Genomic DNA, 20,112 nt, shown 5'->3' with positions numbered 1-20,112 from the left:
AATTCTATTTGAGATACCTTCCACTGATTTGCTTAAGATAGTGATCAGATCAAGCAGTCTAACTTCCAAATCCTCACCAWAAGTGTTTTAAAAACCCTCAGCATTGTATTTGCCTGCAGCATAGTCAAAGAATAAATTAGGAGAATTGACTTGCTTTGCCTAGAAGAGGGGAACAAAATAGGGAAGAGAAGACATGCCAATATAAGTTTTCAATAACAAAAAAGGTACTGCAAAGAATGAAGTGATCTTTCCCTCATAACTACAATATTCCACAAAGAAACAGGCTTAAGTGAAACCAAGAAAGAAGGCAGACAGTAAGAAAAGAAGTTCTAGAAAAGAAGATAAAAAGAGCAGACTGCCTAGGTTAGATTGAGTCTTTAGCACTGACAGTATTTAAGACAAACATTGATCAAGAACCACACAAAATCATGAAGTCCCTTACACTCCTATTTTGCTATGATAGTATTAAAATTGCTTGTCACTCCTGAAGTCTTGGGCTAAAGCTTTGAGACCAAAGTATCATACTCTAAGGGTACTGATGATGTATTCAAAGCTTATTAGAGCTCAGAAAAATCCCTAACAAGGTCATATGTGAAGTCACTGATGCCAGCAGTGACAAACTAGAAATCAATAAGCATGTGGCAAAGCTGGCCTTTAAAAGACATCCTTATTCAAATAACCCCTTTCCTTATGATTTCCTTGTGAAGATGGTTTTAAAATATGACTAAGTGCACTTAACATGGTAAACTGAGTGCAAGTTCAACACTGACAAAAAAGCCCACGTAAGGTCTTGCCTCTCAACCACCCTGACCCAGCGTTTAGACTCCAGGAAAAGCCATGTCTTGACTGTCCTTAGAGGAGTTTGCAAATCCAAGTAGCACAAGTTCTTTTCCAACTAGATACCTGTCTGAAGGTCTTCTGGCTTTTCTCCTATACTTTGAGGCTCCAGCATAAAAAAAATATATTAATCTGATCACTGGCCAGAATGTTTCACTTACCAACTCTATTTTCTCRTTGGCTACATGCAGTTGTCGAGTCAGCTGTTGAAAGCCAGTCAGTTGATCCTAAAAAGAGAATTCAGCTTTAATCATCAGGGACATAATTATCATAATTCTATAGTCAACTAAAAACATTTTGAAAACATTTATGCATGTTGCAGGAAATTCAATGCATCTTTGCAGATTTGAATTAGATCATTTTTAGCTGCTGACCTCATAATCTGACAAGTCAGATTTACTAATAAAAAATGTATCTCAATTTCACTCTTGCAAATTAAAGTCCATATATATTGACTACCAAATATGAAAACTGTGCCTTCAAACAGCCACACAGACTACACCTTTACCGTGTTTATTTCTGCTAAACAAAGTATGTAGGCATCCATYTATTAAGAATAAAGAAATGCTCACATGACTGGCTTAATTTGCTCCTAGCAACATACAAACATCCTGTGACAATACCTAAAATGGTTTAGTTCAGTTAAACTCTTCAGGTCCCAGGCTTTTTTGCTTTTCCAGGAACACTTGACTAATGTATGAACATGAACAAGATACTTTCAACTTATAATTTAGAAATCTTTAGCAGTCTTTTTTTTTCCAGAAGTTAAACTCAAGATTTCTGAGACCATCCAACRCCAACATTTTATATGCACGCCCATTTTGTGCATATATGCACTTGCACTCAGACTCAGTCTAAGTGCATTCCCTAAGTTACTGTCCTTAGATACATGACATAACTTTTTTCCCCAATCCTGTRGTGTAATCTGATGAATCAGCAACCATGTATCTGAGCACCCAGTTTTATAGTGTATTACAGAAACTAATTAACAGTACTGGCAGAAGCATCCCCTTCAGTGTGACTATATGCACACCCAGAACCACTGCAGTATACAAATACTTCCCMAAATTAACTATACAGATAAAAATTACTTTCTGCTTTTGCCTTTCAGCCGCATGAATCTGTGTTTCAGTCATATGTTCCTGGTACTGCTGCCGGAGATGATCAAGGTCCTGTGATACAGTCTGCCACAGCTCTAGCGCTTGTTCTTTTTCCTAGGAAGTTGCAGAGGAAAGTGGCCTATATAAAATATTCTTAGAGCTCATTTATCTACATACACCATTCCCTAAAAAGACAAGTCTTAGCCTTTAAGGAAAAGGTTGCCTTCTGTACTTCTCCCTGTACCTATTTTGTAACCACAAGAAATACTAAATTCGGAGATAAACAAAGACTTGCAGGTTAACTATCTAAAAGTAAATTACAAATTTTTCCATAATATTTATCAGCTCTTTTCAAAAACTCCACTAAGTTATAAAACTGTCAGATTCTTTTTTTTCCAGGTTTACTTTAGGCCTATGGTATATACAATAGTCAGTATTCAAAATCTAGCCCTCAATTTAACTTCCATTTAATTCTGTGCAACAGGATTTATGTATCGTTGTAATAACCTCAGGAAATTCAGCTAATGTTTACAGCTCTAAGTACTAATTTCTGTATTCTACATATGGTTGTCTTATTTCATGTTGCAAAGTTTTTGATCAAATATGCTAGTCAAAACAACAAGCTACACTTGAACTAGGTAGAACTATATTTCTTGGTCAGAAATTCAACATTAAGTCAGATGAGAAACCACTAGCACAAAATATAGAAAACTCCCTGAGGGTACAAAGCTGGTAGTGTTTTTAGTCTTGAAGTCAGAAGTGTAAGCACTTGTTTCTTTAGCTGCAGAAAATCAGAGCCTCCAAACAGTCTCAAGAAACTTATTAAAAATTCATAACCAAGAAATAAAACTGCTTCTCCTAATCTACCAAGGACTACACAAGCAATAGATCTGTACAAATGTTTCCTTTCACACACTTGACTGGCCAATTGCAGTTGTTCTTGAAGGTTTTTCACTATTTCTTCATCTGCAGAAACATCAGCCCCCATGAGCAAAGGAAAGGCCTCCAGCTGCTTCTCAACAGCCTCTTTCAACTCCACATGCAGCCTGAAATTGAAAGAACCAAGTACAGCAAACTACTTCCTCAACAGTAACTTTTTGAACAATTGAGTACCATACCTTCAATTACTACATACTGTTTACATCTAAACTGCATGTAAATGTATTAAGTTACATTCTACAAGCAAACATTAGGAATAGTTTGTCTACATTTTTTTAGACAGATATATGGCTAAAGCTGCTAGATTTGGTGCTGTAATCCATATGAAGAACTTTAAGATTCTAACACTAAGTACATAAGAACARAATCTTCAAATATTTTAAGCAGATTGAGAAGATTTCTAGGTCCTAGAGAAAGGCTTTTTAAGGTTTAGAAAAAGAAAAGCCCGCAGTAATAGAGTAATAGTTATTTACCTTTCATTTTCCCTGGTGACTTGCTCAAATTTTAGTCTCATCTCACCCATCTGTGCCTAATGAAAAAATATTTAGGCGTGAGCCCTCATATTTGAATTATCAAAGCTTAARTGCCATTTATTTCTTCATCTTTTAATTCTGACTGATGGACAACTTAAGTCAGTATAATAAATAAAATGACATTCTTTGGTAACAAAAGCCACAGGATGACATTTAAATTTAACTAYCTTAACAGGACTTAGCTGCTGTTACATTTGATCGTTTAATATTAATCACCACTAAACTTAGCTTTTGAAATTCTTTTACAGTTCTTGATTTTTAATAAACTCAAATTTTAAAAATACAGTACAATTACCACCCAGTACACATTAAGTTTTTATTAAAAAGTTCAGGAATTGAGAAACTTCAGTTATATAGAAAATAAATATACTATAACTAAAGAAATATAAAGCATAACACTTTATCTCTTTCCACTTTGCTTTTGAGTTATCTGAAGAATTGGTGAAAAACTTCTCTCGTAGTTTGAAAAAGGACAGTCCTCCCACCAACAATAACTGCTAAACATTTAAGAAGTCTGAGCATATCTATAGCTGCAGGACTGCACAGCCAAGATCAGACCAACAGGAAAAGTGGTCTCAGGATAGGCTCATCCAAGCATCACCTAAGATACTTGCATTGATATTAGGTCTAGAGAATCAGAATATGCATGTTTAGTTTCACAGTATCACTTCTCCAAACACAGTATTCTGATCTGTTTGGAYCATCTCACAATCTTTTCATAAAAAGCTCTCCCTTCAATTCCAGGCAGACTATAGTCYACATGAAGCACCATGCAGTCAGATCTTACTTTACTGATAAAAAAGTCTAAATTCTAATACTATAGAATACTGAGAATGTACAGTCTGAAATAGGATAGAATCATCCATACCTGGTAAAGCTGCAGCTGTTCACTCATTTCTTCCAAGTGCTTGTCATACTCTGCAATTAGAGGTGACAAGCTAAAAAAAAGTGGAAAAACATGCTTAGAATGCATTTTGTAAATGCCAAAACATTGTTCTGATAATTAACTTGTTTTACAATATTGTTAACCTAGAAAACAGAACAAAGCAGTCACTTTTCTATTCTTTTTTGTTTCTACTCCCAAGGTCAACATTCATTAGAATCACATTAACAAAYGTTAGTTACTACTTTTAAAGCATAATAATTTACCGCAGAATTCCTGTGCACCAAAAATAATGAAGCATAGATACAACATTAATATTTTATCTACATATTATACACAGAAAAAGAAAAATAGACTTAACACTACAGCTTGCTGCCTTCACATACAACAGCCATTAAGCAGCCTACAATACAAAATAACGTAGTTCTATTTACATACTTTTTCCTTCCAAATTTTTTTCTAACTAATGGTAGTTGTCCAAAAAATCTGTATCAAGTATACAGATGCTTGATATACTTGATACAAGTATATAAGTATGTCTTAAAAGCTGAAAGCTTAGTAAATGAGAAAGGGCACTTTGTTTTCCTATTACAGAAGGGAAATTACAATTAATATTACGTGATTCACTACAGGGCATACAGAAAGCTTGATTTAACACACTGTCACAGCAAGCATTTAAATACTCTGACTTGCTCAGATGGTAGACAATTATCTGTGCTACCTAGATTCATACAATCTCACCTCCACCTATATTTATTTTAAAAGTTAGAATAATTCCTTAATTCATCTGCCATTCTTTCATTTACAAGTTGTCCAAGAAAATTCTTATTTACTGAAAAAATAGAAKAGTATCTAAAAACAACAGCATGGGAAAACTTCTGTGGACATCCATTCACAAGTCAGTTKTGAACACCTGTACATAAACCCAGTTTCTTCAGGACACTTTTAAAGCATACTTTTAAAAGCACATGACAATCCTCTGAATACTTCACAATACTTCCACTTATTTGGAACTGCTGTTACCTTTGGTTCCTCATTCTGGATCCTGACGCAGTACCAGATTCAAAGATATTTTTCTGTAATAGAATACTTTACATGTTAGTATTTATACAGYATGTAGTTTTAGGTTTTCCTATGTCACCCAAAGCTGTTTGTTCTGTCTGTTCTGAAAGCATGCACACTATTCCATACAATCAGCTTCACATTTACATTCAAAAATTCTTGAAGGCTACCTCAATTTGAAAAAGAATCATCACTGATTCTTTTCCTGGAGGTGCTCTGAAATAAAGCGCAAATGCACTCAAGAGGAAATCAGCTCACTCTTAAAACAAATATTAAGATTTTGCCCAAGTGCTAAATTCATTTCCATATATCTCAGGATCAGGAAAGTGCTGATGCCCTAGCTTCTGCACCAATTGTCAGATAGGCTTACAATACTTAACACAAAAAAATTATCTTTACTTTAGACTAGTCTCTTAGAAAAGGCAAGTCTGTAAAGTGGAAAGTCTACTATACAAATCAAGCATTCCTTCTGGGATACAYTACCTCTTCTGTATGATTTAAACTTTTGAAAATGTGTAAAAATCAGGATTCACTGTTACAGTAGTTTTCTCTTGCTGCTTGGTACTACAAGCAATACTTCAGTGATGTGATCAACCCACAGCTAGATAACACTAAAGCAAGCTGCACTTTATGCAGCAGATAAGCAAAGACGTGTTATAGTACTTCAGCACAAAAACTTACTACCTCCATCCCTTAGTTCACATACCTGCTCAACAGTAGCTCTTAAAAACTTATCTGTTTCATACTGTCCAAAAGCTGCATTTAGCCTCTGATCTGAAAAATACAGAGTTAGAGATTTATACATACAGCATGAGTTATTTAGATTAAGCACTGGCAGCCAGAAGCCTATTTATCCAGTGAGTTAAAGRCAATATGTTTCATAGAATTCTTCCACTTAGCACATAATTATTTTCATAAAAATAGGAGTTGAAGATGTCTACAAAGATTGTGTTATAATAAATACTCAACTCCATTTTCACATTCTTTTYCATTTTATAAATTTAGAAACATTTCAGCCTAAAAATCCACAAATGCATATGGCACAATATCTTAATGACTCATGAAATCTTTGAGTGGAACAAACACCGTGTGTCCAGTTCAGTTAGCTGGATGTTTGACAGTTAACCTTTCATTGGGAATTGGACCTTGCAGTTCTAAAAAACATCTGACAAACTCAGGCCAGAAGAGCTTCACTGATAAGTGAGTCTGASCATTCAGATATACCCAGAATCCCCATCTCCCCATGTGGTTTGTCAGTGCCTGCATCTTCTGAAATAAAGAAAAAATGCTATTTCTAATGAGATCTCACACTGCTCAGTGGGAAAGGTCACCTAAGACATCATCCTTCCTTACTCATCTAACTTTGATTATTGGGATTTCAGGGGCTACTTGCACTACAAATCAAAGAACAGCAGAGATTGAAGGGAGAAAGAACAGCTCTTTCCTTTTGCTGATAGAGCCTTCCTCAATCAGACAAATACATAAGAATCTGGGTGACACCTCTGTATCTGGAGCAGGTAAAGAGGAGGAAAAGGAAAATCAAAAAGATGTACTAACAATTTGATTTAAAACAACTTCTTGCCTACTTTTTCTTATATACATCCCAACAATTCTTTTTGTGGTTCTAGCAATCTAAAGGAGGCTATGGAAAAGAAATAGCAGGGAGAGAAAGGGGGTAACTTTGAAAACATGTCAAGGAGCGGTAAAGGCAGAAGTAGCTGTCCTAGACAGTCAAAGTAGTTTGCCAAGATGAAAGACTGTAGGAGTAAAAGGGGACAAACCTTACACACCACTGGCACATGTACTCACCTTCAATGGACATTCATTAAATATATTCTGATAAAAGCTGTGTTTATTCAGTAGATTATCAAAGGCATAACAATTTTCATCTGCAGGATTGACTACTGATAATTAAAATGCATTCATGCAAAATTCAATTTAAAATTGATCATAGACAGAGAACAGAACTCATTAACATGACAAATATTTATATTACAAAGCCTAATCTAGCAGTACTTAGAGGATCTTGCTTTACATGCATTACACACATTCATGAATCAGAGTTTTAAAATACTGAAACGAGAACAGTAATACATGTGTCAAATTCAGAGTAGGCTTCAAAATTCTATTTGAACTAGCATGCAAATTAATTTCAAATTTGTCACTAGGTACCTTTAAAAAAAGCCATCTTTTTTTTTCCCTAAGAGATAATTTAACTTCTCAATAGTAAAGACAGCTCTTATTACTCTGCAAAGGAATTGGCCTCAGCTTTATTTAGAGCATAAAATAATTAAGAAACTATCCCTGAACACATAAAAAATACAGGAAAAACAAAAAAACATAGTATTTGAGTATAAACACGATGGTTCAAGTCACAGTACAATAAATATGGAAACAAAATTCAATTTGGGTTTTTAAGTCGTGATGACTCAGTTGGCTCGGACACTGAAATTGTTCTTCTAGAGAAGTTTTTCTTAATTTATAGAGCTGTTCTTTCAGCTTTGGCCATCTAAAGCTGTCATACAAAACTTAAGCTCTCTGCTATCAGTAGAAATTTTGAATTTCCAGTGAATGATCAAGTGTGCTGCCCTAGCATCTTTTGCTCTGTGATCCTGTTCCTACTTCCTACAACGTAGACCAGTTTCAGGTCTGTAATATTCTTGGGATACATCAACTCCTTATTTACAGGAGCACAAACTCAAAAAGCACAAAACAATTTCTGGCCATATTTTGTTGGTGATTAAAGTATGTTCTAACTCAATTGATGTAAGCTTAGCTTAAATTATGAAAGTTTTAACAGAGAGCACATATTTACACATATTTGCTTCAGTCTGTTACACAAATCTCATGATTTGATGAAATATGGAATATGGAAATATGGCTTTGCCTCTCAAGCATAAGCTAAGCACATGGAGTGTAACTTCTTTAGTAAAGAGACATAACCACAGTAGACCCTTTTTTGGCAATTATCCTCATTAACAACTTTTCACTGCAGTTCTTTTACTAGTTATATTATAGCTTTCAATGCTGTCATTTACTCCAGCAAATCCAGAACAACTAGAAAAAGTATCACCTTATTGTTTCAGCTGTGGGTGTCAGAGTTTCCTATCTGTGTAGGAACTGACCCCAAGCCAAGAGGATCTCAGTTCCCCCCCAACTACGCTTCGAACAACCTCGGGGCCGCACCTGGGCCATCCCACCACACCCAGTGGGCAGCCGGTCACCCCACGAGGGCGCCCGCTYGCAGGCACCTCACCTGGCTCTCCCTGGCTGCCGAGGTCAGTGGCCATGTTCTCAATTGAAAGCTTCCCTGCAGCTGTAAGTTCCCGCTCCTAGGAAATCCTGCAAAACCCCACGGGAAAAGTCGGTTATTACAGACATTACCCACCCCCGCTCTAGGCTCCGCCTCGCCAGCGATTAGATATGGTGAAAGCCGTTCGGGAGGGACACGGCAGCATCAGCCGCCAGGCCCACGGGCTTAGCTTCCTTCGCCTACCAGCTCACGTTTCCTTCAGGCAGCAAAGTTGCGGCGCTACAGGGAGAGCAGCGATCACCGCCTTGCTCACTCGCTCGTCCTCCCTCCCTCCCGCACCACGCGGCAGCCAGCACTAACGGTCGCCCCCTCCCCCCACACCCAACGGCTAACCGACACAACGGTACCTGCCGGCACGCGCTGTTCCCTTAGAGACAGGCCCTACACGGCGCAGCAGTCACGTGCCAGCAGAGCCACGCAGGGGGCATGAGCGAAGGCCGCATGCTGAATTTAACTGCCTCGCCCCGCCCCCTGCCCGCCCACGTGAGGGCGCGAGGCTACAAAGTCGGCCGCGGGGCGGGCTAGGGGTGGCTGCGCGCGCGCGCGCGCGCGGGGTGGCTGCGCACGCGCGGTGGCCGCAGGCGGTGAGGCGGGCGGTTGGGAAGCGTTGGCGGGTCTGTGGGCTCGCTGGGGAGCTAAGTCCTCTAGAGCTGAGGTCTGTGGTGTCTTAAGGTCCGAGAAGTCTGCGTCCGGCTTTAGGAAACGTTTGCGTTAAGCTATAAGGCTTATACGTGAAACTTTTCTTCAGGAAATGCTGCTCCGCTTAGGGGCTGGAGAAGCTATGGGGAGGGGGGAGAGGAGGAGGAGGAGGGAGGGAGGGTGTAGCTGAAACTGTAATATCTTCTGTGAGCCCCTAGCTATGTTTAATAATGTAATTCTAGCTGTAACTCATAGGGCTTAGCTTTTCCTTGTCTTGTTGGAGCAGTTCAGAAAAAAATAGCGGTATGAATGCTTTCTGCTTGTGTTTGTCCTTGTTTCAGATGTGGATGGAAGACCTTAAGCTCTCTGGTGCTTGGAGAAGTGAGGTGCTTGCAGCTGCAAGCAGCAATAGCATGCTCATTATTGTAAGAATGATGTAGGTGAGGTCCAAATGTGTAAGCCAGATGYTGTTTAATCTTGTTCAAAGCTATGCAGTATTTATATTTTCATAGGGCTAAGCACTTGCTATAAAAACTTTTCACTTGGGAGTTTGCATCTCTTTACAGTGTATTGATATTTGGCTGAATCTGCTAGGTAAATACAGTATTAGAAGATTGTTAAAATGCATATGCTGCGATTTTAAGACACATGCTCTTTATATTGCTCTCATTACTATATTTGAAAGTATACTGGTGATGAGCTTCCCAAAGTCTATGTAATGCAGCATGCATTCTCCTCAAGACTTGTGCAAAAGGCTAACTCTTAGCTCAGTAGATGTGAAGTAACACATTTTAATGCTAGGCAGGTCTCTAAAAGAATTAATAAATGTTTTGTAGTCTTACTTTGTGGTTCTTGTTGAAATTACATGTTATTCTGTGTGCAAGTGACCTTTGCCTATGATAGATTAGATTTCCAGTCAAAATGGACCTTTGCATGTACTGTAAATTATCTGCAGAAGTTGATGTGTATTCTTTCTTTTAACTAAATAAATCAAAGATGTCTATCTGTCTTACTGGTGCAAACAGTGATCTGTTATGTCTCTTACGTCCCAATTCTGTAACTTCACACTATAGTTACAGCAGGTGATTTAGTAAGATACTTTCCTACCTTAAAAAAAGGCTATGTTGTGACTCATTTCCTGAGACAACCTTTGATTCTTGTGTATAAGGAGAAGTATCATGTTCCTTACTTCTATCACAAACTGCAGCTAGCTACTCAGGATATTCATAGTCTTATTCATATAATTCTCTCTGGATTTTAAGATTTCCCCCAGGCTATTTCTGTTAGAAGGCTGTWTAACTTTGAGAATGTTGAAATCTGTCAGTGTTTTCAGATAGGTTTTTCAGATTTTTGTCTTGACCAGTGAATGCAAAGAGTTGAATATATTAGCACAACAAAATTTGAGTAAAAGCAAGATAATACTGACTTTTAGATGCATAATGGTGATTTAGTTTTTTCCTAATTTAAAGCAGGGTCATAACACCTTACGTTCTTAGGTACAGACATCCATTCATACCCTGAGCCTATTAGAGTAAGCTTGCCAAATCAAAAAAAGAGATTTCTCTTTTCAGTGTGAGCATTCGTTAATGGAAACTGGCTAAAGTGACTGTAGCAGAGTGTCGGATATATTTAAAGAGTAGTCGTACTAATAAAGCTACACTGTATGGGGAGATGAGATTTGTGTGGTTATGTTCTGTCAGTTATATCACACTTGTGGAGTGCACTAGCTTAGTTTATGCGTAACTTCTTATGAGTCTCAAGAAAAATGATGTTTAGGACTCAATGGAGGACTCAGTTTAGTATTCCCCATTGAAGAAAATGTAATTATAATTTGGTAGTAGCCATAGGGCTTTTCAGCATGTGTGTAATTCTCAGGCTAKGTACTGCCACTTTCCTTCCTGTATGGCTGGGAGATGTGTAAAGAAACAAATCAGGGACTATGCTGTGGACTTGAGAAGGAGCTCATAATACTGAGGAGAGRAGGCATAAGGGGATGTGAATTTGTTGGAAACTAGACTGCACTAGTTTTTCTGCTCATGGAGTAGATTGAGGTTATTCTTAAGGCTTGTACAGTTTTATTTGAGACACACAACCTGTTGAATCAGAGTGTTGTGTTTTCATAATACTGTTGAACTGTGTTTAACAAGATGTACTTGCAGTTTGACTTTTAAATTCTTGAGTTTTGCTGTTTGCAATTACCACTAAGGAAAGCTTTAGCTAATCATTCTGTCTTTCTATATTTGAGATTTATGGAAGGTTTTGGTCAAATATATTTTTCCTTTTCCTACTTCCTAATCATTTAATAGCATGTTGTGGAAACTTACTGTCTTCTGTTCTCTTAATAAAAATCTCTTAAGGTTTGTGGAAGGTATTTATTGCAGTTATGTAGTTGAAATGCCGTAAGCTTGGCAGGACTTCCAAAAACAATTTGTAACCATGCAAATATAAAAACCGCTGAAAAGCATTCATGTAAGTATTTGTTTAGTCATTTTATACAACTAAATTATTTCAGCAAGTTGAAAAACAGATTTTATGATTATGACTTCATACAAAAGTGTGTAGGCAAAAGCAAACCTTACAGTTCAAGGATTTTAYAATAAAGCAGCTGATGCTCTAAATTAGATCAGTGTTAACAATGCTMTTTTATTTATTACTGTGTTTTAAATCCTAGCATCAGTTCTTTAAACTGATCTTGTTGATAATTATTCTGTAGCAATAGGATATAGCTGTATTTTATCAAGAGGAATGTCCCATGTGGTTTCTGCCCTTAATTTTTTTCTGTAATGTGCTCCTTAAGATGGCGAGGAGTCACRCAGAGTATCAAGAACCATTCGGGCMAWGGGGATGATTCACTACTTGGGATTATTTAAGGATGRCTATAGGTGGCTGTAAGAGCAATTCTACCTCTGTCTTTGAGTCTGTCCTAGTAATTTTTTGGCTGTTGTTGACCAGAAGAGCAGATGAGGGAGCTTGTACATCCAGTCAGGGTTGGGCAGCTAGAACTCCATTAGAAGTAGGCTGTATTTGGATGCTGTGTACAGTTTATAGCAGTAGGCTATAAGCCTACTAAAGACCCAGTGTAAGCCTAGGCTAAAGACCCAATGTAAGCTGCTTTTGATGCTTTTGTAGCATAAGAGGCAAATGCAACCAATCTGTACTTTTAGGAAAAAGACAGGGTTTTGCTTGGCAATCCTAATGTTGTTCAGGCTTTGAGTGGAGGATAGAGCTAACACTGTGTATGTCCTTGGTTCCTAATGTTTTACTTGCTTTACAGAGAAATTCGATGAAAGAATAGTCAGTTTTGAAACAGCTCATGCAAATAAATATTTCTTATGACTGCAAATAAGACTGAGAGCAATCAGTCCCTTTCTTTTGGGTCTGCCTTGGAGTTTTATGCTTAATAAAAGTTTATTCTTTAGCATCTTGTTTGGCAAGATTTTATAGCCAAGCAAGCTGTGCAGTGGGTGCTGAAATGCGGTCTTGAATATTGTTTGAATGCTGCTTTTCTCATTTATCTTATACAGAATATTAAAATGGAATTTACAATTGAATACACATGGGATGGTGTGCCTGTGAGCCATGAGCCAGTAGCTGTCAGACTGAAGTCAGACAATGCAGGACTGCTAATGGAAGTTAGTGCGCCTTTCTTTAATGATCCGCCAGCACCACTTGGAGAACCAGGGAAACCCTTTAGTAGATTGTGGGACTATGAGGGTAAGTGCAACTGTTCCACTGCAAGTATGTCTGATTTGTGTAGACAGTAATGTTCCTCTGTAGTTAATACATCTAGTCTGTCTTCAGCTTCTATGACAGTTATTCTTTCAAACTGATTTCATTTGAAGTGATGAAAATATGACATCTACTGATTCAATTCAGGATCTTTGATGACAATGCCACTTTTGAAGGTCAGAACTAAAATGTAAAGTAAAAATTTACTTCCTGTTTTGTCCTGAGTGTGCTGGGAAAGAATTTAATTTTAATCACAACCTTACCTTTAAGTAACCATAAACTTTATATTGTATTTAACTAAACTCCTTTAAAGTATGTTTTTCCTTGATGATGGTTTGCTTTCACCATAAACATAGATAGCAGTAGGGGGAGCAATTGTTTTATAGTAGTGTAATGATACAAATGCCTGGGAATAGAAACAAACATATTACATTGATGCCACTTGGTGAACATAAGGAGATGGAGTACAGTGAAGCAGAATTGATTTCAGGAATGAAACTGGCACTTCCTGATCTTGTCAATAGTATAGGCTTGCAAACTTGGCTTCTGGRTTACTGATATAACTTATGGAAGAACAGAGGCTTGACATCTTTGGATATAAAAATAATTTTGTGCTATGTATCTATAAATACCTTTGGAATGAAAAAGCAGAAGTGAAATCTTAGAGGTCCTACTTTGGCTTTAAGAAGTAGCGGGCTAAATAGCTAAAACCATTCTGTTTTGATCACTTATTTTCTCAAAGGCTGTTTGAGAAATAGGAGGATGTGTAACCAAAAGTGAAACTCATAAAATATGATTCCAATGTGGATGGGGAGTTCTTATAGTAGTGCTGTTGTGTGTCTCTTTCATGTCAATACTTTAATTTTTGACTGTTGCTTTGAATAATGAAAGAATTTCCTGCTTCTAGCAGTTCTCTACTTGAGTATTTAAAAATTTTTCAGGTCTTATTAGAATATTATTAGGACCTTTTTTGATACTTAATATACAGAATAAGCTCATGGAAAATACAACCAAAAGATAAATCATACCTTTCTGTTGCTGAAACCAATAATTTCATGTTTGTTGCCCCCCAAACAAATATTTGGAAATGTTCCAGTATACCTTAATAGTACTGACAGTGCACAAACTTAACCCTAACTAAAGCTTTCTAAAAAAATGTCATTGCTGTTAGAATCACTATTGTAACTGTAGYTAATGTTCCTGAAAGGTGACTCAGTAATCACAGCTGACTTCCAGGTGCATCTGTAATTCCCAGTCCAAAGCCTGTCATCTACAGTGAAAAGCTATTTAAATCCTAAATGCTTCCATACTGTTCCTGAGAATCATCTGAGTTTTTTTCCATCAACAGTTTTCTTGCAGCTTATTCTGAGTGTCTCCCTCTTTTCAGTTGCCTTATCTCTTGTGGCTTTGTAGATTCAGAGCACCAGACTTCTTCAATTACCTGGGATGTTTGCTGTGAGTGTGTTTGACTAGGATTACTCTGTCCTGGTCAGCTTCATTCACAGCAAGCAGACTAGGTGAAATGGATATGTGCTGGTGCTGACTCTACTGACAGCTATCAGAACTGCCAGTTTTCTGCTGTATCAAGATGAGTTTCTCCAGAGCTGCGGTAGGTAAATTAGAACCATATCTTGTACATYTCTTGGTAGTACGTGGTAGTAGTCATTAAGTGAGGGCTCTCAAATRCAAGATTATTTTAGAGTGCTTGGAACAGTTTGGAAGCTGTCAATGGCATGTACGCTAGTCAAACTCTGGAATATTATAGGCAATGCTCTTTATGAAAACGGTATAATACTTCTAGCGAGAAATGGAGATCTCAGGATGTTACAAAAGAGGTAAGCACTATATAATACTGATGGCCTATCTCTCTTTTTAAGTTGTAGAAGCATTTTTCTTGAGTGACAGAACTGAGCAGTATTTGGAAGTTGAACTTTGTCCGTAAGTACAACACTATTTGAAAAAGTCTTAAATGTTAGTTTGAATTTCCAGTATCAATTCTAATGCTTGCAAGGTGTTTGTATGAGGAATGCTGCAAGCAAACACAGCTACAGAAATTGCCTCAGTGTAGGGAATGTGTATATATTTGTAGTAGAGCAGTATGCATCAGTTTGGCTTCTTGGCATCAGTTTAAGAAAATTGTGGCTTTGATCTTTGACAGCCATGGACAACACTTGTTGCTGCTTCTTTCTGGCAGAAGAAAAGTATGGAAAGTAAGTGATAAAGTACATAATATATGGAAAAAGTAATTGCTTTTTAGATGCCTGTTGCCTGGTTGGAAAATGACATGAGCTTTTTCTTACTCTTTTAACAGGAAAAACTTCCTTTAGAATTTGAAGTGACTAGAATGAATAACAAATGGGAGGGTAAAGCTTGTCTTCCTTGGAATTATTTTCCACCATGCACTGACAAGTTTAATGCATTTGCAATTCATGGTTCGGGAGCAGAAAGAACATATGAAGCGCTTCATCCTGTACCTCAACATGAACTACAGGAAGGACAGAAACCAGACTTGTAAGCATAAAATCAGTTATTCTGTAGCATAGTTGCACTATTTTTGGAATACTTGCAGAAGGAATTTAATCTGGTTTTCTGATTGAGAGCTACTGTACTTTAATTATATTGCCCAGACTTGTTGGCACAGTACTTTGTGCAAAGAACTGTGGCAGATAGATGTAATTAGTGCCTGATTTTTATGCTGTCCCCTAGGTGCACAGCAAATGATGCCTTCAGCGCTTAAGGCATGTGCTTTATCACCTTCCTCCTCTAAATTATAGATAAGTGGTCCCACTTTTTTCTTGCCTATGGCACTTTCTGAAATGCCATTCACTGTTAATTTTGCCAGATGCATCTACAGTGAATCTCTTGCTTCTCCTCTACTATTCTAAACAGCCTCAGATGGCTCCACCTTATAGAAAAAATTGAAGGTAAAGACTAAACTAAAAAATGTAATGAAAGGATACCCAGTGTCTRTAGAAAACTAGAATATCTTTAGACTGTGCTTTGGGCTTTTTTATTTTCTTTGACTGTGAGGCTGAGATGAGTTGATACAAACTACTGCTTCTGGGTGTTTTGTGTAAATAAACTGTCACTAGAGGACCAATAGTTCTTACACAGACTTGCTATTCAACATACAATGAGAGCAAGGTGTGGTAAACTTAAGATAAACATAACCCTTTTCCTTTGTTCAGAAAATCCTTAGCTCCTGCAGTTCATTTAAACAAATTCTAAGTTACTGTTAATGAAGTATATTCTCTTTATCATTGTTCCTTAAGAAATGCATACTTTCATCTTTCTGCAGTAAACCAGAGAATGCCTGTAAAATTTTTCCAAGAAAGGATTCTTTCCCTTTCCAAAAAGATTTGACTTTTTCAAACCTTAATAGCAAGTGCGTTGCTGTGAAGAAGTTGCTCCTTTCTACTGTTTTTAGTTTGTCTTCACTCTTCAGGATTAATACTTCCTAATAAGAGAAAATTTTACTTTACTTTTCTAAGTGAGTTAGTTTAGTGTYGGATGTTTTGTTCACAGTTTGGTAGTTTAATGTAAATATCAATTACAAATCAACATCTGTCTTCCTTCTGTTGTTCCTATATGATAGCCTGAAGGAGATGTTCTTAGTAAGACCTGATTCAAAATGTTTAAGGAAATGGGACTGCTAGTCTGTGAACAAAAAGATGATTGGTTATCCTATCCTTCCTTTCTGTAAGGAGAGGCTCCATTTGTGATATGAYTTTTTTGATTGGTCAAGACCTCTAAATGACATCCACTCTAATAYAGCAAAGATAAGTCATAAAGTAGAATACCTCTTTGCTTTTGCTCTAACTGCAGTTTGAGGCAACATAAAAGTTGGGAGAGGTAAAAAGATCAACACTTTACTTTATGCTGTGTGGTAYGTATTTATAGCTGAGGATTTTCCCTTGAGTTAATCAATACAAGATTTGCAGAAGTACTGTAGTGTTCCTTGTTTATGAACTCAGGTTTTGGAAAGTGAATACATTGAATGTTGGATCTCTTCCTGTTCAGGAAGACAGGAAAACAAAGATTAAGCAAACCTACTGAGGAGATTTTTTTTTTTTTAAGACAGATGCTACAAAACACATAACTAGTTTTAATTTTCTTCTTTATTTATAGTCATCGCCTGGAATTTTTCAAACAATTGAACCTGAAAGGACTAATGGGAGAAGAGTGGAAACAGCCTGAATCAGACATATGGAAATCTCTCACTGATTAGCAAAATAGAATGAGGCGTATGCTTTTGGTAGGATTAATGTTTGATGAAGTTGTGTGGAAACAATGCCTTCATTTTAAGGAGTTTCAGTATGTATTTGTAAATATATAATTAGTAAGGCTTTCCTTGACCTCAAAAGCATTGATTGCTCKTATAGTCAACTGCAAAATTACAGCTGTAGTGTTTTCATGAGAACTTTGAGCTTGACGAAGCAAAGGACTTTTATCGGTTTTCTATGGCTACTGCATTGCTGCTGTTTTTCACTGATGCTTGTGTCTTGGCTGTTCAGTGTGATTCTTGTTTGCCTAAATTATTTTTGTTGCAATTGGGACAACGTATGCCTTCTTCAGGAACAGAAGAGAATATGGATCTCATACCTCTTTCTGGCCTGAGTCTCAGGTTGCAAAATGTTCTGGAGGTATGACACTGACAAATGCCATCTTATACCTTTTTTCTTGCACAGTGCTGAAAGGGGAACTCAGTCTGTCTATTAGCTTATTAGCAGACTTTCCTTCAAAGTTGGTGTAGAGTTTTTAGTGATATTTAGGTGCAGAGGCTAGATTTTACAAAATGTTTTATGCACCCCAGGCAAACTTTCTGTGAGAAGTAATGTTAAGTAAGATCTTCTGATATAATTGTTTGCCTAACACAATGTTTGTTCCAAGGTTTTCATTGGTTCAGATATAAGAAACTTGAAACCAACAGATTTTATTTGCTTGCCAGCAGACCCTGGAAACACTCAAATGAGTTGTGGGTGCCTACATTTCTACATATTGACATGAATATTTTAACAGTACTGGATACTGTTACTCTCACAGGATGGTAATGTCTAATGACTAAACTCCTGCAAGATTTACAAATGAGATGTTCCCTTTCTGTCTTGACCTTATGTCTGGCAGAGTAGGTTGTTACAACTGCTGATTGGATATATAGTCATATATATAGTCATAATATATAGTCATAACTGCTGATTGGATCTTGTTTAATGTAACTTGGAAAATGGGAGCTTATCCACCAGCCAGATTCCTCATGTGAGAAGTGAGTAACCTAAACCAGAACTTCTCTGTTCAACTAACATATGGTCACTGTTCTTCATTAGAGAGAGGGCTTCCTGCATCCTATTGAAGTGTTGCCATCATTAGAGCTGTTTTGTAAAATGTGAACATTTTCTTTGGCTATATGAGAGATTGTTTTGGGATTCTGAGAGTATGATTGAGTTGCAATTGGGGGAGTATCTTCCAGAAAGATTACTCCTTGATACGGTATTAGGTCTTATCCATTTGTGTAGTACTTCCTAATGAACAACTCAATCATACAAGTTACCGTAAAGGGCCTCTGGAGTTCAAGTAGTCTGACATCCTGTTCAGAGCAGGTCCAGCATTGAAGCTAGATCAGTTTGTTCTAGGCTTTGTCAAGATGAATTATGAATATCTCCAAAGAGATTCAAAGGCTCTGTGTAGCCTGTTTCAATGTGTAACTATGTTTGGAAAGAGTGGAAACTTTTCCTACTACTTGTAATTTCCCATGCTACAACTTTTTCATTGCCTCTTGTCCTTTCTCTGTGCACCTTCCAAAAGTTTGACTTTCTTCTCTATAACTACCTGCTATTAGATCTCCCTTGGGCTTCTTTAGGTGTACCTTTCTAGGTTTGCTTTTTGTGAGTTACATTAAGTACCTTAGGGTTGTCAGATATTTAGAGACCACCTAAAGGAGTAATTTGGATTGTAAATTAGAGGTTGCCATGTTCCCAAGCTACTCTTGTTYCTTTTGCTCATAAATGTTTTTAAAAATCTTGTGTGTAGTGTTACATATCAAAATGCATGTAAAATTTTGGACTAGAATGCATTTTGTGTATAAGTGCTATTGAAAGGATTGTCTGTTTTCTTGTGATCACCTATGCATGAGTAGCCATAATTTGAAAGTCATGCTTTTCTGTGCTATTTTTAAATCTAACTCTGCCTGTAAATTCTGCTTGAGAAGAACAAAGGTTATAATACCCTACTTTTTTCAAAGAATATTTCAATGCAACTAATATCTATGAGATAGAATCCTAATTCAGAATTCATGTTTGGTTTTAAGTTTCCTTTTTGTTCTTTTAGTTTTACAGGATTACACTTTCTAGCCTGGTTTTTCCAGACACAAATTTTAGCACATTGCTGTGTACTTAATCATCCAGTTCTTTCTGCTCTCCTAATTAGACACTATAGATTCCTTGCTATAAAGTGCCATCTGTTGAAAATTATAAGTATTGTACATGCAATTGTTTGATTTGTTCTCTACCTTCAATCTGTGCACAGTTTTCTGGAGAGTGACATCATAGTCTGAGATAATGAATAATCCAATAAATATTGATTTTTTTTTAAGCTATGACTTCTGACACCTCAAAGCTGTTTTTGAAACTTCAATTAAAAGCAAAGGATATATCACTCTACTTCTGGACTTCATTTTAAATACATTTAACTTTGTCAAAAAATGAGTGCAAATGTTCAAAATCAGTTTGCTGCTTATGATAGTTTTTCTTGTGATGAATGATCTTTTATATGCAAGAATAACAAATCAGATTATTCATATGATTTCACCTCATTCATTCCTACTTCAAACTGACTTTATCATATTGGACTTGGAATGCAATTAGTGAATTATCAACTTTGAGGAAAGAGGCTTTCTTATTCTAAATGAGTAACTGAAAGGAAAGTAAGTGTCTCTGCAGCACAGAATATCATGTTGGATGCTTCTGAAAATGGAAATAATCATATGGATTTTTTTTCAATGTACATACTACTCCACACTTCCAGGTGATTCACTTSTATTTGCTTTTAGAGTCTGCTTGAACTAGAAACAGTGCCTATTAT

The 20,112-nt window shown here is 36.9% G+C and overlaps 2 protein-coding genes across 9 annotated transcripts in view; one reads left to right on the top strand and one right to left on the bottom strand.

Annotated features, from left to right (window-relative positions):
• The window catches only part of SCLT1 (sodium channel and clathrin linker 1), a 44,316-nt gene extending 35,180 nt beyond the window's left edge, over nt 1-9,136 (bottom strand). Inside the window, exons 1-9 of one of the 2 annotated variants that reach the window (XM_085318075.1) lie at nt 9,015-9,136; nt 8,611-8,696; nt 6,061-6,128; nt 5,316-5,368; nt 4,278-4,347; nt 3,350-3,405; nt 2,854-2,983; nt 1,929-2,051; nt 999-1,064 (exon numbers count right to left, since the gene is read on the bottom strand). In XM_085318075.1, the coding sequence (XP_085174201.1) occupies nt 999-1,064; nt 1,929-2,051; nt 2,854-2,983; nt 3,350-3,405; nt 4,278-4,347; nt 5,316-5,368; nt 6,061-6,128; nt 8,611-8,644 (600 nt within the window). In that variant the 5' untranslated portion in view covers nt 8,645-8,696; nt 9,015-9,136. Of the gene's footprint in view, nt 1-998; nt 1,065-1,928; nt 2,052-2,853; nt 2,984-3,349; nt 3,406-4,277; nt 4,348-5,315; nt 5,369-6,060; nt 6,129-8,610; nt 8,697-9,014 lie in introns of those variants that run through there. The other variant, XM_085318083.1, reaches the window with a different exon arrangement.
• A 99-nt stretch (nt 9,137-9,235) lies between these two features.
• Nucleotides 9,236-19,630, top strand: CUNH4orf33 (chromosome unknown C4orf33 homolog). 7 transcript variants are annotated; one of them, XM_085318094.1, is made up of 7 exons: nt 9,236-9,251; nt 9,648-9,731; nt 12,831-13,020; nt 14,913-14,973; nt 15,194-15,245; nt 15,347-15,546; nt 17,164-19,630. In XM_085318094.1, exons 2-7 carry the CDS (start codon nt 9,648-9,650, stop codon nt 17,261-17,263), a joined length of 687 nt encoding a protein of 228 aa, XP_085174220.1. In that variant the 5' UTR covers nt 9,236-9,251; the 3' UTR covers nt 17,264-19,630. The 7 variants fall into 7 exon arrangements, with proteins under 7 accessions (XP_085174220.1, XP_085174260.1, XP_085174228.1 ...); XM_085318102.1 differs by lacking the exon at nt 9,236-9,251 and adding an exon at nt 9,260-9,322; XM_085318134.1 differs by lacking the exon at nt 9,648-9,731 and having other exon boundaries at nt 9,241-9,251.
• The last annotated feature ends 482 nt before the right edge of the window (nt 19,631-20,112 follow it).

This window comes from Rhea americana, unplaced genomic scaffold (genome assembly GCF_003343005.1).
Source record: "Rhea americana isolate MKP2758 unplaced genomic scaffold, rheAme1 scaffold_116, whole genome shotgun sequence".
Classification (NCBI taxonomy): domain Eukaryota; kingdom Metazoa; phylum Chordata; class Aves; order Rheiformes; family Rheidae; genus Rhea; species Rhea americana.
Note: the sequence above shows the minus strand (reverse complement) of the source record. Positions and strands in the feature narration are given on the sequence as shown.

Excerpts from the sequence above, each read along its gene's own strand:
- CUNH4orf33 (XM_085318094.1), top strand. The coding sequence starts at position 9,648 with ATGTGGATGGAAGACCTTAAGCTCTCTGGTGCTTGGAGAAGTGAGGTG. Across the intron at positions 13,021-14,912 it reads TAGATTGTGGGACTATGAGG|TTGTAGAAGCATTTTTCTTG; the intron begins GTAAGTGCAACT and ends TCTCTTTTTAAG. Across the intron at positions 15,547-17,163 it reads GAAGGACAGAAACCAGACTT|TCATCGCCTGGAATTTTTCA; the intron begins GTAAGCATAAAA and ends CTTTATTTATAG.